Source organism: Colossoma macropomum, unplaced genomic scaffold (genome assembly GCF_904425465.1).
Source record: "Colossoma macropomum unplaced genomic scaffold, Colossoma_macropomum, whole genome shotgun sequence".
In the NCBI taxonomy this organism is placed as follows: Eukaryota; Metazoa; Chordata; class Actinopteri; order Characiformes; family Serrasalmidae; genus Colossoma; species Colossoma macropomum.
Window position 1 is genome coordinate 39,175,282 of NW_023494805.1, and position 17,218 is coordinate 39,192,499.

The window sequence follows — 17,218 nt, forward strand, 5'->3', positions numbered from 1 at the left end:
GCACTCGTTCAGTATCCTGACCCGGACCAAATTAGTTTGGGAATTTTAGCAATTTTAAGATAAAATAAGTCTGTTGGCTGAAAAAAAACTTGTCACAGTGATTTTTTTCCAATTTCTTCTTTTCTACACCCCTCAGGCATAACATTATGACCTTGTTTCTGCGCTCATTGTCCATTTTATCAGCTCCACTTACTATATAGGTGCACTTTGTAGTTCTACAGTTACAGACTGTAGTCCATATTTTTCTCTGATACTTTGTTAGCCCCCTTTTACCCTGTTCTTCAGTGGTCAGGACCCCCATGGACCCTCACAGAGCAGGTACTATTTGGGTGGTGGGTCATTCTCAGCAGGAGTTTTAAACACCTCAGTGTCACTGCTGGACTGAGAATAGTCCACCAACCAAAAATATCCAGCCAACAGCGTCCTGTGACCACTGATGAAGGACTAGAGGATGACCAACACAAACCGTACAGCAGCAGATGAGCTATCGTCTCTGACTTTACATCTACAAGGTGGACTGACAAGGTAGGAGTGTCTAATAGAGTGGACAGTGAGTGGACACAGTGTTTAAAAACTCCAGCAGCACTGCTGTGTCTGATCCAATTGTTCCAGCACAACACACACTAACACACCACCACCACGTCAGTGTTACTGCAGTGCTGAGAATGATCCACCACCCAAATAGTACCTGCTCTGTGAGGGTCCATGGGGGTCCTGACCACTGAAGAACAGTGTAAAAGGGGGCTAACAAAGTATGCAGAGAAACAGATGGACTACAGTCTGTAATCATAGAACTACAAAGTCCACCTATATAGTAAGTGGAGCTGATAAAATGGACACTGAGCGTAGAAACAAGGAGGTGGTCAGAATGTTATGCCTGATCGGTGTATACTGCATCAGACCAAAATCCTGCTTCAACTTCAAAAACCTTGTCATCAATGTTCAGTGTCATCATGATCAATGTACTGCTCAAAGTAATGCCAGGGCACCCAGTCAGGTGTTGGGTGTTGTCCTCTAGCAGCAAACTGTTCCATGGTAGAGATTTTAGGTATAAATGGAGAGGGATGAGAATTAGTTTGTTTTTAAATGTTTTAAAAATCAAGAGGGGTGTGATCATCCTTTAATTCTCTCTGCCTCAGTCAATTTCCTGTCACCTGTGACACCAAAACTTTTATGTAAAAACAGATTTCATAAGTTCCAGTGTCCACCACAGAGGACATCAACAAACTATACTGTTAGGTGGTTAAACTTTTGTGCATATCAATAAAAAACTGCTCTGAAAATTAGCTAAAATGTTGTTCTACCTAAAACATATCAACTACAGGCTTTAGAAACATCATAAATGTATATTTTTCTTTTTACGTCTCCTGCGCCCATAAAATGTGGTTTCTGAGATGGCAGTCGTTTTCAAAAGGCAGAACTCCTGTTGTGAATGACAGACCCCAACAAATGATATATCACTGGAAAGGCCAGGATGTCTCTACATGGCGCACCAGATTTCAGCACTGTGGCTTATATGGTTTTTTAAATATCCTTTCGGGACTCATGTCCTCCACAGAGGACAAAAATGAATTACCAGGTCTTATGAGGATATAGAAGACCATGGCCATTTAGTAAGTCATAATCATGAGAAGGCTTTCCATAATTATGACATAGCATCTCATGTCATAACATCTCCTAATAATGAGATTCTGTCTCATAACTATGACTTAGTATCTCATAATGACGAGAAAGTTTCTCATTATGACTTAATATCATAATAATTACTTAGTATATCATAATAATGAGAAAGTAAGTCATAATTATGAGATGCTCATAAGTCACAATTGACAAAGTAAGCCACAATTATTACTTAGTATCTAATAAAAATGACTTACTATCTCATAATTATGACTTAGCATCTCATACTTATGAGAACGTAAGTCATAATTATAACATGGTAAGTCATAATTATGGGATACTAAGTCATAGTTATGAGAAAGTAAGTCATAATTATGAGATAGCGAGCAATAATTCTGACATTCTAAGTCATCATTATGAGATACTAACTCATAATTATGAGATATCTAGTCATAATTATGACATGGTAAGTCATTATTATGAGATAATAAGTCATAATTATGAGAAAGTAAGTAATATTTTTTGAGATGTTAAGTCATCATTCTGACATAGTCATCATTATGATATGGTAAGTCATTATTATGAGAAAGTAAGTCATAATTTTGAGATGTTAAGTCATAATTATGAGATAGTGACTCATAATTCTGACATAGTAAATCATCATTACAAGATACTAACTCATAATTATGAGATATTAAGTCATAATTGTGAGATTGAATCTCATTATTGTGAGCTACTAAGTCAAAATTATGAGAAAATCATGCTTATGAGATGCTAATTCATAATTTTAAGATTGTAAGTCATAATTATAATATGGTATGTCATTATTGTGAGATAATAATTTATAATTATGAGAAAGTAAGTCATAATTTTGAGATGTTAACTCAGGACCCTGTTCACCCAGCTGGGGAATTAAACCCAGACCTTTCTTGCTGTGAGGTGACAGTGCTACCCACTGCACCACCCAAAAGTTTTGTTCAGGCCCAAAGTTTTATTACACACCTCTATGACCTGTGAATAGCTCAGCCAATTTGCATTGAATTTCCTGTAGTCACTGGATAATAAGCCTTAGTATGTAAGCCTGAGATTTTAAGGGGTTAATACCACGTTTAATAGAGAAATAAAAATGTTTTTTTAAATGATTTACATGTCAGCTTTATTGATTTCAAACCTCTTTATATCCAAAATTGTTGCAAGTAGATATAGGGGAGAGTGGGGCACAACCTAACATGGGGTAAAACTGTAATATTGATAATTTATGTAGTTAAATAATTGAAGCAGAACATGATTTTTGTCATATTCATCATCAGTGACAACAATGAGACAGATATTTCTCAAGCTTAAGACCCTTTATCGTCATATATACAAAATAAATGAGACGATTCTACTTTGTAGGCAGATGTAAATTTGCCACAATAGACACAGGCCTCTTTTATTTTAACTTAAAAGTTTATTTTTATGTATTTTAGTTGGTTCAAACAGCATAGATTTCTATGAATTAATAGCGTTTATATTAATTTACCAGTTATAACTTGCCACCCCGTCTTTTACAGTTAACCCCGCCTATTAACCCTATAAGTTGTATCGTTTACACTCACTCTGCTTTAAGTCTGGCTTCTGAAAGGGTAATTTGGACAAAACATAATTTAAGACCCCCAGGCTTCACCTGGCCAATCCTGCTGAAGACCACTGCATCAAATGAGGTAAAATGTGTAATTATCAGTCATAACTTTTGCATTGAGTGACTTTTATTTCTTTAAAGGCAAAACACTTGGTGAACACTCAGCACTTGGCATTTTGAGAAACAATGGATCATTTAGAACATCAAATAATTTACCAATAAATATATTAAATAAATAGGTTTAAATACAATTACAATAGTCCTTGCATTATGACACCTAGAACAATTAGGCTTACTTGTACTTGTCAAAATGACAAAAACATTGCCCGTAACTACGTAACTACGTAACATAACTAAGCACACAACTACGTCGAATCACATTTCGATCATTCGTCGACTCCCTGACCTGTGGTCAGGACATGGTTCACCACTCTGTTGATGGTGACAGCACGAATCTGGAAGGCCTTCAAGACTTTGCAGAGCTTCAGTCGACCCTCAAAGGAGTTTTCATGCTCCATGGAAACCTGTGAAGAACACCAGGACACGTATTAGAGATGGATGACCAGAGAGTAAACCAAGAAGTAAACCAATGTTTGAGTACATAATTAGCAAGTAAGTCTTACCAGAGGTTGAGAACCATCGGTTGGTGCGGCAGAAAAGCAGTTCTGTTTGAACAAAATGTACATTCAGGTTTAGACAGTTATGGGTTTTCTTTGCTCTACAACCATCCTCTCTGACCCAAATCCTTACGTTTAGTATCCTACACTGACTGACCACTCGGTACACTTACTCACTGGCCATTTTGTAAGATACACCTAGCAAATGTCCACCATGTAGGTATACAATTACAGACTGTAGCCCATCTGTTGCTGCACAGTTTTTTAGCTTCCCTCTAGCCCATTTATCATTGGAAAGGGACCTCCATAGGACCACCACTCACCAGATACTATTTGGGTGGTGGAACATTCTCACCACAGCAGATAGTGGTAGTGGTAATGAATAGTTTTGCAATCTCATAACAAGAATACATGTTTGCGGGGAAAACTTGTTGATAACAAAGGTGCTTCTTCTAACGTCTGGAATACAGTTGATAGTTCGAATGCAAATCTGATGTCTTTTCCCAAACATGGCTGCCAATCTTCCTACATTACATTTACTCTGGCTGAATGGTCGCAGCTGTGAACAGTAGAGGCCCCGTACAGCCACTGGTAACCACTTGTATCAAAAGCCCAGTGATATCTTCTAGAGCTAAAGCTGCAACATGCGGCTCTTTTACTGCTCTGTTGTGGCTCCATAGCAGAATCAGATTTGTAGGTAAAAATAAAATAATCCTCCTTTACAGTAAAATAAAGCTCTGCTGATCGTTCAACACAGTTTAACAATAAATGGTCTTAAATGCTGGAGTTAATGTAGCCTATATCGACTAATTCACCCTTTACACCTGAAGGTTGGCGCACAGACTGCTGGTTACATAGCAACACAGTCAGCAATCTCGCCTAGCTAGTAAACACTAAAAAGTCGCGAGACTGATATCAGCTTTTCGTTCAAAAGCTTCTTATTTATTCTTATTTATTCCTCTTATTTATTGTTATTTATACAGCTTCAGTTCCACCTTAAGTGGTGCAGCAGTAATATTCTAGCATCTCAGGCACCATTTAAGGTGGAACGGGAAAATTTGAACAAGAAGCTGGCAAATGAGAAGCGACTTCAGCCTCATAAAAAGTCGAACGCTGAGAAACATTTTACAAGAAACTGTTCTACTTTTGCGGAAAAGTTTCCTGCCAGAGATGCGAGAAAAGCAATTATAGCTGAGCTAAAGCTTAAAGCAGAGCAAAGTAAGTCTGTATTTTTGTTTATAATACATTTTTTGACTATCATAGTACATTAACACAAACTGAGACATGTTTACCGTTAGGATGTTAAAATGGACATAAAATGTTGGTGGTTCGATTTTTTTCGAAAGGACAAATTGGCTCTTAACATTTGGGTTGCGACCCCTGAGCTAAACTATATTCTTATTTCATGCAGCCGCCATCTTCAAATCCAAAGTGAGACTTAGGTGGAAAAATTCTGGAATTTGTACAGATTTGTACAAAAAGAGCATAAAGAAAATGAAAAATGAATATTTCAGTTTCATCATGAAGCTGTGAGTATTAGGAATAAGCACGTGTACTCAGGTACTCAGTTACGGATGCCAATATTTTAACACTAAAATGACTATTTGGGTGTTTATTCCATTTCATTCCAGAGACAAATAAACAGGTTATTCACTGAAATTCACAAAACACAGTTGGCATTTTTAACAGGACCGTAAATGTGACTGTTTTGCTTGTACTCGTGAGTTAGTAGGCTGTATTGTACTTAGCTTCTCTGATACACAAGAGCCTTAACATTAGCATGTTGTTAAGGATGAGACTGAGAAGGGCAGCTTTATCGCTAACTGAAGTAAATAATTCCTCCAGCTGATATTAGCTAACGTTAGTTTCGGTAATAGTGAAAATATATTTCACCGACAGACTAACATGTTGTCTCTTCGTCCACTGAGGAGACAGCGAGTCCTCCTCAGCAGCACCGACCGTGTACCGGTAGGATAGCCTCAGTGAGCTAACCAGATAACTTTATAATGCAAAACGTTTTTTGAGAAGTTTGAACATAACATGACATAATGTATGTACAATTTCTGAATACCTGCTTTGTCCGGCTATACTGTGGTGTAGAACCATGGTGTAGTGCATTTGTTGCTAGCTCTGTAGCCTTTAGCATGCTAACTAGCAAACTAGCCAAGTGAAGTCATGTTGTTTCAGTTTGAAAGATGGAGTAATTTGCAATCTAAAGCCCAGCAAATCGAATGCAACGTTTTTGCAGTGTTAAGCATTATAAAGTACTTTATTGCTATAGCTTATAAACAGCTTTGTCCACCATTATTTGGGGAATTTTTTTGAAATGGGAAATATGTCAGGTCGCAATGATTTCTGGGCACATTCTGCTGCTAAAGTTGACACTTGTGTTCAGTCAATCCTTCGCCCCTCCGAGGGCTCGTCTAAGAAACTTCACTTGAGCTAATAAAGCATTGGAACAGCCCTTAAGATGGCGTCGGGGATTCCCATGAGGGGGAATGGTGAGGACAAGTGGACGAGGGCTTGTTAGCCGCTTTAAATCCAAGGCTTATTGCATACTAAGGCTTATTATTCAGTAACTACAGGGACTTCATTGCAAACTGGTTGAGCTATTCTTAGGTTATAGAAGTGTATAATAAAACTTTGGGCCTGACAGGGTCATTTTAGGGGGTTAAAACCAGTATTGTGGGTGGTAGTAGGGGCATAATTGCAGGTGTTGTGCTGGTATCAGGCTACGGTGAACCTACAAAGTGCACCTATATGGTAGGTGTACAAAATAACCAAGCATATCCAAACTGCACCGTATCAGCCTGCAGAGCAAGCCTTTTCCAATTCACATATTTAAGCTGTTAATATCCAGCTCATACCTGCATGAGGTCATCAATGCTCCTGAGCACTGACTGTTCCAGGACATGGTCTCGGTCACTGTAAGCTTTAAAGGTTGCCCGGTACTGCCTGAGATCTTCCAGAACACTCTGGAGGCATTTGTCCTACAGGGGATATTTGGGTTATTACATGAGGGATGTCAAGATAAACTGGGATTTGTTCAAGTCAGACTAAACAGCATACCTGATCGAACGTGAAGTCTCCGCTGTCCGCTGAGCATTTTGAGTTCTGTTGAATGAAGGGTAGATATGTTTATATTTCATGTATTTGGTCTACTGTATTCATTGATATACATGAAGATAAGACAATGATTATAGGCTGTTTATGAAGTTGAATTGCAGTACATTTATCTGAAGCACGGTTGAGAAAAAGAGATCGGCACAAAAGCTACCATCGCTACAAATGTTAATGAGAGCAGTAAAAATGCTAATTTAAACAGAGTGTTAATCAATTTAGACTTAAAATGGAACTTTAAGGTAGTCTAGTCTTAATCTGTACCAAAAAACCCCACAAAGGTTTTCAATCCGGTCCTTGTACCCCTCAATCCAATCCACATTTTTATTCTGTTCCAGCTCCAAATACACCTGAGCCATGTAAACAAAGAATGTAGCATCCAGCAAATATGTGGCCTGTCGGGGTTTCCCCTCCTGTTCCGACTTTCCTCACCTGTGGCATGCACACAGCTAATGTTTGGGTCCTGAGGTGCAGCTCAGCGCTCTGCTCCGTGCAGTTCAGCCCTCTGAACAGGTGGTCCTGTACACAGGCAACACAGTTGCATTTAACTTTATGCTTTTCCCATCAGACACACATTTCTAAAAAGATATCGTTTAAGTTCGGCCCCACGCACAACTGTCAGCGCTGCCGTCACGTTCCAGAGCAGAGAGCGTGCAAGGCCCTTGCATGTGCTTCCATCAAGTTGAAGCGACGGGACTGGACTTGGAGCGCTCAGCCACCATGAGGAAGAGAGGAGCAGAAGGAGGGAGCCTGCAAAGAAACCACACCAGAGTTTTGCAATTATGCTCTGAGTTTTTTAACTAAACCCAAGTGTAGAAGGATGTTCTCTGCTGATAAAACGTGTAGCCAAAGAAAATTCTGTTTAAATCCAAAAGTAGCCTGCAAATTTCTTTTTAAATTTGACTGTTACCAGACTAATTTCTGTCTAAACCTGACTGTAGCCTGATTAAATTGTCTAAACTTGACTGCAGCCCATCTAAATTCAGTCCTATCTCAATTGCAGACTGACAAAATTCAGAGAACCAGTTGTAGCCTGACTAAATTCTGTCCCAGTCCGATTGTAGCCTCATAATATTCTGTCTGACTCTGACTGCAGCCCAACAAAATTCTGTCTGAGAACCGATTGTAGTCTGAATAAATTCTGTCTGAAACGAAAACAGCCTGCAGATTTCTGTGTGAACACAGACTGTGTTATTACAAAATTCTGTCTGGGCATGCCTGTTAATCCTGTTCCAATCCAAATGTAACCTGACTAAATTCTGACTGTAGCCCAATAGAATTCTGTCTGAACCTGACTGTAGCCTGACAAAACTGTCTGAGAACTGAGAATTGTAGTCTGACTAATTTCTGAACACGATTATGGCTGGGCTAAATTCTGTTCCATCCCAACTGTAGCCCAACTAAATTTTGAGTGTACCCGACAATAGCCTGCAAATGTCTGTGTGAACACTAACCTGACTAAATTCTGTTTGAACACGATTGTGGCCCAACTAAATTGTCCCAGTCCAACTGTAGCCTGATAACATTCTGCCGAATCCGACAGTAATTCTGTCAGAACCTGACAGCACCCTGACAAAATTCTTTCAGTCTGACTTTAGCCTGACTAAATTCTAGACACAACTATAGCCCAGCTAATATTGTTCCAATCCAACTGATTAAATTCTGTATAAACCCGACTGTAGCCTGACTAAATTCTTTCCCAGTCCTACTGCAGCTTGATAATATTCTGTCTGAACCCAACTGTAGCCAACAAAATTCTGTCTGAACCGACTGTAGCCCACAAAATTCTGTCTGAACCGACTGTAGCCCACAAAATTCTGTCTGAACCCGACTGTAGCCCACAAAATTCTGTCTGAACCGACTGTAGCCAAGAAAATTCTGTCTGAACCGACTGTAGCCAACTAAATTCTGTCTGAACCCAACTGTAGCCAACAAAATTCTGTCTGAACCGACTGTAGCCAACAAAATTCTGTCTGAATCGACTGTAGCCAACAAAATTCTGTCTGAACCGACTGTAGCCAACAAAATTCTGTCTGAATCGACTGTAGCCCACAAAATTCTGTCTGAATCGACTGTAGCCAACAAAATTCTGTCTGAATCGACTGTAGCCAACTAAATTCTGTCTGAACCCAACTGTAGCCAACAAAATTCTGTCTGAACCGACTGTAGCCAACAAAATTCTGTCTGAATCGACTGTAGCCAACAAAATTCTGTCTGAATCGACTGTAGCCAACAAAATTCTGTCTGAATCGACTGTAGCCAACAAAATTCTGTCTGAACCGACTGTAGCCCAACTAAATTCTGTCTGAACCGACTGTAGCCAACAAAATTCTGTCTGAACCGACTGTAGCCCACAAAATTCTGTCTGAACCGACTGTAACCAACAAAATTCTGTCTGAACCGACTGTAGCCAACAAAATTCTGTCTGAACCGACTGTAGCCCACAAAATTCTGTCTGAACCGACTGTAACCAACAAAATTCTGTCTGAATCGACTGTAGCCAACAAAATTCTGTCTGAACCGACTGTAGCCCAACTAAATTCTGTCTGAACCGACTGTAGCCAACAAAATTCTGTCTGAACCGACTGTAGCCCACAAAATTCTGTCTGAACTCGACTGTAGCCCACAAATCTCTGTCTGAACCGAACTGTAGCCAACAAAATTCTGTCTGAACCGACTGTAACCAACAAAATTTTGTCTGAACCCGACTGTAGCCCACAAAATTCTGTCTGAACCCGACTGTAGCCCAACAAAATTCAGTCTGAACCGACTGTCGCCAATAAAATTCAGTCTGAACCAACTATGGCCCACAAAACTCCTGACTAAATTCTGACTGATCCTAACTGAGGCTGAACAAAATTCTGTCCCAATCCGACTGAACTGAAATTCTGTCTGAACCTAGCCACCCACTGGAGACCAGTGAAACTATTGATTTCCATAAATAGTTAATCTATCAACTATTATTTGAATAATGAAGTCAAGACTAATGAAGTCATTATGCCTTTTGCTGTTTCCTCTCCATTTGTCACCATCATTCAAAGTTCAGTCAGTGCAAAAAGAGAGGAGATTTCTTTTGTTTATGCTCAATGAAACAACAAGAGCCATATCGCCCCCTACAGTTCCTGCAGTGTACTGCAGCCTGTCAGAATGACCGCTTATATTACATGAACATTACAGAGCATTGTTGCTGCTGTACTGTTAAGTTATCTTCAGTCTTGTAGACCTTGGTGCCAACAGCACAAATGCCTCACGTATGCCAGATTTAAACTTGTTTAAGGCAATAAAAGTACCTGACAGATATTTTAGAAGTGATGTTTAAACCCTGCCAAACCTCAACATGAATGACCTGGTCCCACTGGATTCAAACGTATCTAGTCCCCTGCACTTTGACACCATGACTCCGTAGAAAAGCCACAAGAACTCAGCTATGTCAGATTCAAAGAGTGTAGAAAAAGAAGAAGAAGGAGAGGAGAAAAGTGCAAGCTTATTACTTACAGTGGTACACAGTGGTCAGCATGGCTACAAAGGATGTTGTGTTCCAAATTCTTCATGCCACACTTGATCCTGTAGTGTTTATATACTTCACTTCGAGGGACTTTCCTAGCCTGACAGCAGCCCATTATTACAGATGAAACCAAAGGAAACAAAGGCTAGCTGTTGTGATTTCCAGCTAATTATCAAATGCGATGCAGCAGCAGGGCCCATGCAGCAATGGGAATTAACGCATGTTTCGGTTTGTATGGCCAGACTTCACGCATCGGGTTTTTGCAAGAGCCACTTTAGTATTTCCTCTTTTCTCAGGAAACATCCTTCAGAACCACTTTCATCATGGCTTCATATTTTCAGAAACTTTTGTTCAATCATCACTTTAGTTAACCCTCCTGTTTTATTGACCTTACCTTTACTTAGCTAACGCCACATGCATGGTAAATTTGAAGATTTCAAGTATAAATTTGTAATATAATTATTAAATTATATTTATATTGCCTATTCAATCTTGTCTCTCAACCAAGTTTTAGTCTCCTTTTGTCACAGTGGGTGAGCTGAGTGCATTTCCGAAAGGATACTTGCAGATGACCACAAAACACTGTTATTGCAACTATTTATGAAATATTTCATGCATAAATTGGCTACACATGAACATATGTATATTTCCTTTGATCTTATGTATCATTTTCTGGTGAGGATTTCTGAAACATGTGGAGTCAAAATCATGTTCTTAACCAGTTAATCATTTTATAACTTTTTTTTGTTATTTTCAATACAATTATAACTTATACAATGTATTTACAATGTATATATAAATTCCAAAATAAATTAAGATTTGTTTGTTTATTATTTGTTCAATCTTCCAAGCATTTCAAGATATTATATATTATAAATTATATACTGCAATTTTTATTGTGAATATTTTTCTATAAATACATGTATCAGTATGCTAGTATATATATATATATATATATATATATACATATGTGTTTTTGTGTGTGTGTGTATATATATGTATATATACACACACACACGTATATATATATATATATATATATATATATATATATATATATATATATACACACACACACACACACATATATACTATTATTATATATAGATTATATATATTGTTAATTATATACTGCAATTTTCATTGTTATTAACAACAATTTGCTGTGACATTATCTAGACTGGGATTTGATCACCATTTCTTAAATTTGTTTGTTTATTATTTGTTCAATCTTCCAAGGAATTCAAGATATTATATATTGTTAATTATATACTGCAATTGTCATTGCTAATATTTTTTTGTGTATACATGTATATATATATATATATATACCCACATATATACTAGCATACTGATGTATATATCCTGACATACTTGTGAGGATTTTGAGATATTATATATATTGTTAATTATACACTGCAATTTTCATTTCAACATTCATTTTAAATATCAATTCAACAATTTGCTGTGACATTATCTAGACTGGGATTTGATCACCATTTCTCAAATTTAAGGCATATTAATTATTTTATTATGAATAAAAAGGATTGGCTATATATATATATATATATATATATATATATATATATATATATATATATATATATATATATATATGCACATATAGAGGAAGACTGAGATTTATATTGTTGAAAAAAGAAAAAAGTAGAGAATCCCTTATCATATTAATAAATGTTATTTTATGTACAATAATAACTTTTACATATATAAATATATTTATATTATACAGAAATATATTATATATATTTAAATATTGTAAACTAGACACCTAAAGTTATTAAATATTTTTAGATGATTTATATAATATATTTTTTAAAGACTTTATAACTTTAAAAAAACGAATAATATAGTACAGAATTTCAGCTGTAATCTGGAACTGCAAATGTAACTGTGTCACTGAAAAAACAGTATGAGATAAACTGAAAAAGAAAGAAAGTGTTTTGTGACAACCGGGTCATTCAAGTAAAAGCACAGTCGGAAAATTATTCGAGCTGTGAAGAGAAACTCAGAATCACAGCTGCAGAGGTTGTAAATCTACAGAGCATAGAAGTGAAAGTCTGATGATTCACCATTCATAGAAAACTCTGAGAGGAGAAATGTAGAACCTCCACTGCAAGAACCGGTGAAGCTCTCATCAGCAGCGCTAAGAGAAATGAGCATGGAGAAAGAGAGGGAATCGTGGCTTTACTGATGATGTCAGTGATGATGGCCAAAACGTTGCGTCTTCTCATGTTCAAAAACACCTAAAAAAGTCACTGGTGGAAGTTCGGAATGCGGCAGGGCAGGGATCCTAAGCGTACTGCCCGTCTGGCTGTGGAATTCAGCAGAAAGAAAAATCGGGAACTTTTCAGCTGGCCACGTTGGGCACCTCAGTGACTCACAGAGCTAAGACAGTTACTGCATGTGACCAACTTCAAAGGCTACGTCATTTTATTCTGCTAGTCGTGTCAAGGAGAAATCTGGAAGCCAAACCTGCGTTGTTCTAAGCAGCTCACAGAACCTCAACTATTTTTGAAAATATGAATTTATTGCTGCTATTTATTGCCTATTTCCAGGGGCAGTGGGTAGTGCTGTCACTTCACAGCAAGAAGGGCCTGGGTTTGATTCCCCAGCCGGGTAACCAGGGTCCTTTCTGTGTGGAGTTTGCATGTTCTCCCTGTGTCTGTGTGGGTTTCCTCCCACAGTCCAAAGGTCAGTTGGAGATGGCAAATTGCCCCTAGGTGTCTGTGTGTCTGCCCTGTACTGGACTTGGTGGCCTGTCCAGGGTGTTTCCTGCCTTCTGCCCAATACGTGCTGGGATAGGCTCCAGCTTCCCCTGCAACCCAGGAGGATAAGCGGCTTAGAAAATGAATGAATGCTACCTTTTACTGCACAAATGTTTGCAGTGGGCCACATGGGCCCCAGTGCTAAAAGAATTATTAGGCCTCACCATACAATAAATACTTTCAATTAATAAAAATAACCATGTAATTTGCTTGTTTTACTTGCTACCATGCGCTCAAGGCATGCCACTCCACCGACTAGTATCTAACCCTAACCAACATGTTTACATTAGTCTCCCTATTTAAGGCTTTATGAATATATGATGCAGGTTGTAAAGGATCCATTTGAAATGAGTTATGATGGATAAGCAGCATATATAGAAGTCAGTTCTGTCTGTGTGGTGCTGATAAAAGCTAACTGGTGAGGGATGTTGGTAAGAAATAGGTCTCTCTGTGAGTCAGGGATGCACAGTTGTGTCAGTATCTACATATTATGTGACTATATGTCTATGAAAACTTAAGGGGGCCTGGCCTCCACGGCCACAATGGGCCCTGATCACTTAACTGGTTAGCTAGGATGGCGTTGGCCACACTGGCCACCCCTTGGCTATACCCCAGTGTAATCTAATGCTGTATAGTGTTTTTCCTGACAAAAACATCTTTAATACCCAGACAAAAGGAGGCTAAGACTTTTGCACAGTGCTGTCAATCCCGCTGTATCCAAAAATTTGGGCGCCCTGGTCAAATGACGTTTTGTTGAGATAAGTTAGCACATCCTCTACGGAGAACACACTTCTGCAGTTTTACTGCACTTTTATATTGTATTTTCTACATATATGTGAAACAGAAATATGAAATGTGAAATAGAATTTGTGCACTAAAGTTTACATAAAATGTTTAAATATTGCTGATACAGTAAATATTTTGAGCCGTCTTGCTGGAGAAAAGTCTGTATGTGAGTTTCGCGGATCGGCAGAGTTGAACTGTTGTAGGTAATTTGTAGCGTTAATCATTCGCACTTCTCGGTCAGTTCAATGTCAAACTCTGTTTACACTGATTCTCACTGAACCTCATTACTGGCTCATCAGCAAACCACTCAAGCGCTCAGTCCTTACCCTGTTTACATAGTGTTGTTTACATACTGCACTGCCCTTCATACTGTCTGTTTGTTTATATATTATATATTTGTCCACTCCACCCTGTAAAAACACCGTGAATGACTCATCTGAATACTTCTTGGGTTACCTGCTCAGTATGCTTACTGTACAATTTGCATTGCTTTTTAAGCAACTGTAAGGCTATATTATTATTATTATTATTATTATTATTTTTATTATTATTATTAAATGAATGCATATAAAATTCTGAATTGTTTAAAACAAGCAGAAATGACATTGTCTAATATACAAAGTAGATGTTTCTATTTTACCTTGATTTGTCAGCTTATTATACAAAAAGTGTAATCATATATATATATATATATATATATATATATAGACATACTCACTGAGCACTTTATGAGGTACACCTCTTATCAGCTCCACTTACTATATAGGTGCACTTTGTAGTTCTACAGTTACAGACTGTAGTCCATCTGTTTTTCTGCATACTTTGTTAGCCCCCTTTTACCCTGTTCTTCAGTGGTCAGGACCCCCATGGACCCTCACAGAGCAGGTACTATTTGGGTGGTGGGTCATTCTCAGCACTGCAGTGACACTGACGTGGTGGTGGTGTGTTAGTGTGTGTTGTGCTGGTACAGGTGGATCAGACACAGCAGTGCTGCTGGAGTTTTTAAACACTGTGTCCACTCACTGTCCACTCTATTAGACACTCCTACCTTGTTGGTCCACCTTGTAGATGTGAAGTCAGAGACGATAGCTCATCTGCTGCTGCGCAGTTTGTGTTGGTCATCCTCAGTCCTTCATCAGTGGTCACAGGACGCTGCCCACAGGACGCTGTTGGCTGGATAATTTTGGTTCTCAGTCCAGCAGTGACACTGAGTGTCTGATCTACTCAGACCAGCGCAACACACACTAACTCACCACCACGTCAGTGTTACTGCAGTGCTGAGAATGACCCACCACTCAAATAAAACCTGCTCTGTGGGGGTTCTGAGGGGGTCCTGACCGTTGAAGAACAGGGTAACAAAGTATGCAGAGAAACAGATGGACTACAGTCTGTAACTGTAGAACTGTAAAGTGCTTCTATATGCTCAGTGGAGCTGATAAAATGGACAATGAGTGTGGACACAAGACAGAACCTTGTACTTGAAGACTTTTTTACACAGTTTGAAAGTTCCCACTGCCCTTTACATTGTGTGAAAATTCCATGATGACTGTATCAATAGAAAAGCTCCAAAATCTACAGTAACTTCCATTATAAGTGAGGAATCTATTACAAGTTGGGAAGCATTATAAGCTAGAACAAATCCTATTTACATTATATATTTACCACTCTGGAGACACAAGATTTATGTCTGATAGTGACAGTATATGGTCGGTTTAACTTTAAGGCAGCTGTAAAAAAGGAAATCTATAATCATATATAACACATGCATGTATACAAATGTCAAGAATATGCACATTTTTAAATCACAGGGCCATTACGTCTCATTTTATGTCAGTATAAACTCTACACTAGTTATTCTTGGACGTCTTGTTTAAGTGGCCACGTCATACTGCTATCACACGCTGTCACTGAAATACCAGTGCGGCTTCACAGTAAGACTGAAAGTGCGCTGTACTGCTATACATCCTGTTTCATATAATTTGGCCACAAAAGGGAAGCGTATGCTCCAGACTTAACCTCAGTGATATAGTAGTTCACAACACGCCTGGTAGTGCGTTCAACCACAAGCAGCCATTTGTATCATTTGCCTTTTTGGACATTTATGCATCATTTGATAAATAAACTCCCCTGATGTATTACAGTATTATATGTATTACAGAGTTCCAAAACTTGATTTCAAAAATTGAATAAAAAATACAAAGAAAATGAGACTCCTAACAACCACCTGGAAGACCTGCTAGAGCCCAAAACTCTCCCCATCAGATAAACAGCACTTAAGGCTTTCATCTCTGAGAGAGAGGAGAAAATCAAGCTGCTTCAGATCTGAAAACATCCACAGGTGTTTCTGTCCATCCTTCCACTGTGAGAAGACGACTCAGCGCTGTGGGTCTGAAAGGATGGGTAGCTGTCAAGAAGAACCTCACTGAGAAAAGGAGACGACCACCTCAGAGTGTGCATGTCTTCCTAAATTGGCCTTTAGGCCCTTACCAAGCCATGAGCCTGCCAGTGGGCCCAAAGTGTTATCACACACTTCTATAACCTAAGAAAAGCTTCATTGATTTGCACTGAAGTCGTACTGAAGAATAAGCCTTAGTAAGTAATAAGCCTGGGATGTTAAGGGGTTAAAGGCTCTTCATATAACATGATCCTCATATGTTTCATATCAAAATGCTCTGTTATCTTAATCACTACTTTCCAAAACCTGTGACTTCAGCAGCTGTAAACTCTCGGCACGCCATTTCACGTGTTTCCAATGTGGACTGAATAAAAAATGAAGGGTTTCCGGCGTGACGGTCAGTGTTTAGTGACGTCCTGAGTGTCCATTGGTCAGTTTCACACAGGATGTAGACGGACACACGAATCCACCAGTTCCACATGGTGAGAGGCAGATGACATGTATCTCAGCCCCTCTTCACAGGCTCATAACTCCAGATGTGAGTCGCATATGATCTCGGAATTAGATGGAGTGGAGAGGGCGACTCTACAGATTCAGTAAATGTTTGAACCGTATTTCTGCACCATATTGTGTAAAGATATTGAAACATATATGGAAACATCAGATTTGATGCAAGTTTGTGGACCCCAGAGTGATAATGGGCGCTTTGACGGGAAATGCAATAAATGAAAGGTCTTCTGCTGAAAAACGATAACCTCAAAGAAAAGG

General features: G+C 38.6%; 1 protein-coding gene across 1 annotated transcript; it reads right to left on the reverse strand.

The window, feature by feature from the left end:
• Positions 1-3,627: 3,627 nt before the first annotated feature.
• LOC118825427 (interleukin-12 subunit alpha) lies at positions 3,628-10,495 on the reverse strand. The gene is made up of 7 exons (XM_036596013.1): positions 10,474-10,495; positions 7,592-7,728; positions 7,411-7,497; positions 6,928-6,972; positions 6,726-6,848; positions 3,865-3,906; positions 3,628-3,765 (listed from the first exon to the last, which is right to left on the reverse strand). Exons 1-7 carry the CDS (start codon positions 10,493-10,495, stop codon positions 3,628-3,630), a joined length of 594 nt encoding a protein of 197 aa, XP_036451906.1.
• Between the last annotated feature and the right edge of the window lie 6,723 nt (positions 10,496-17,218).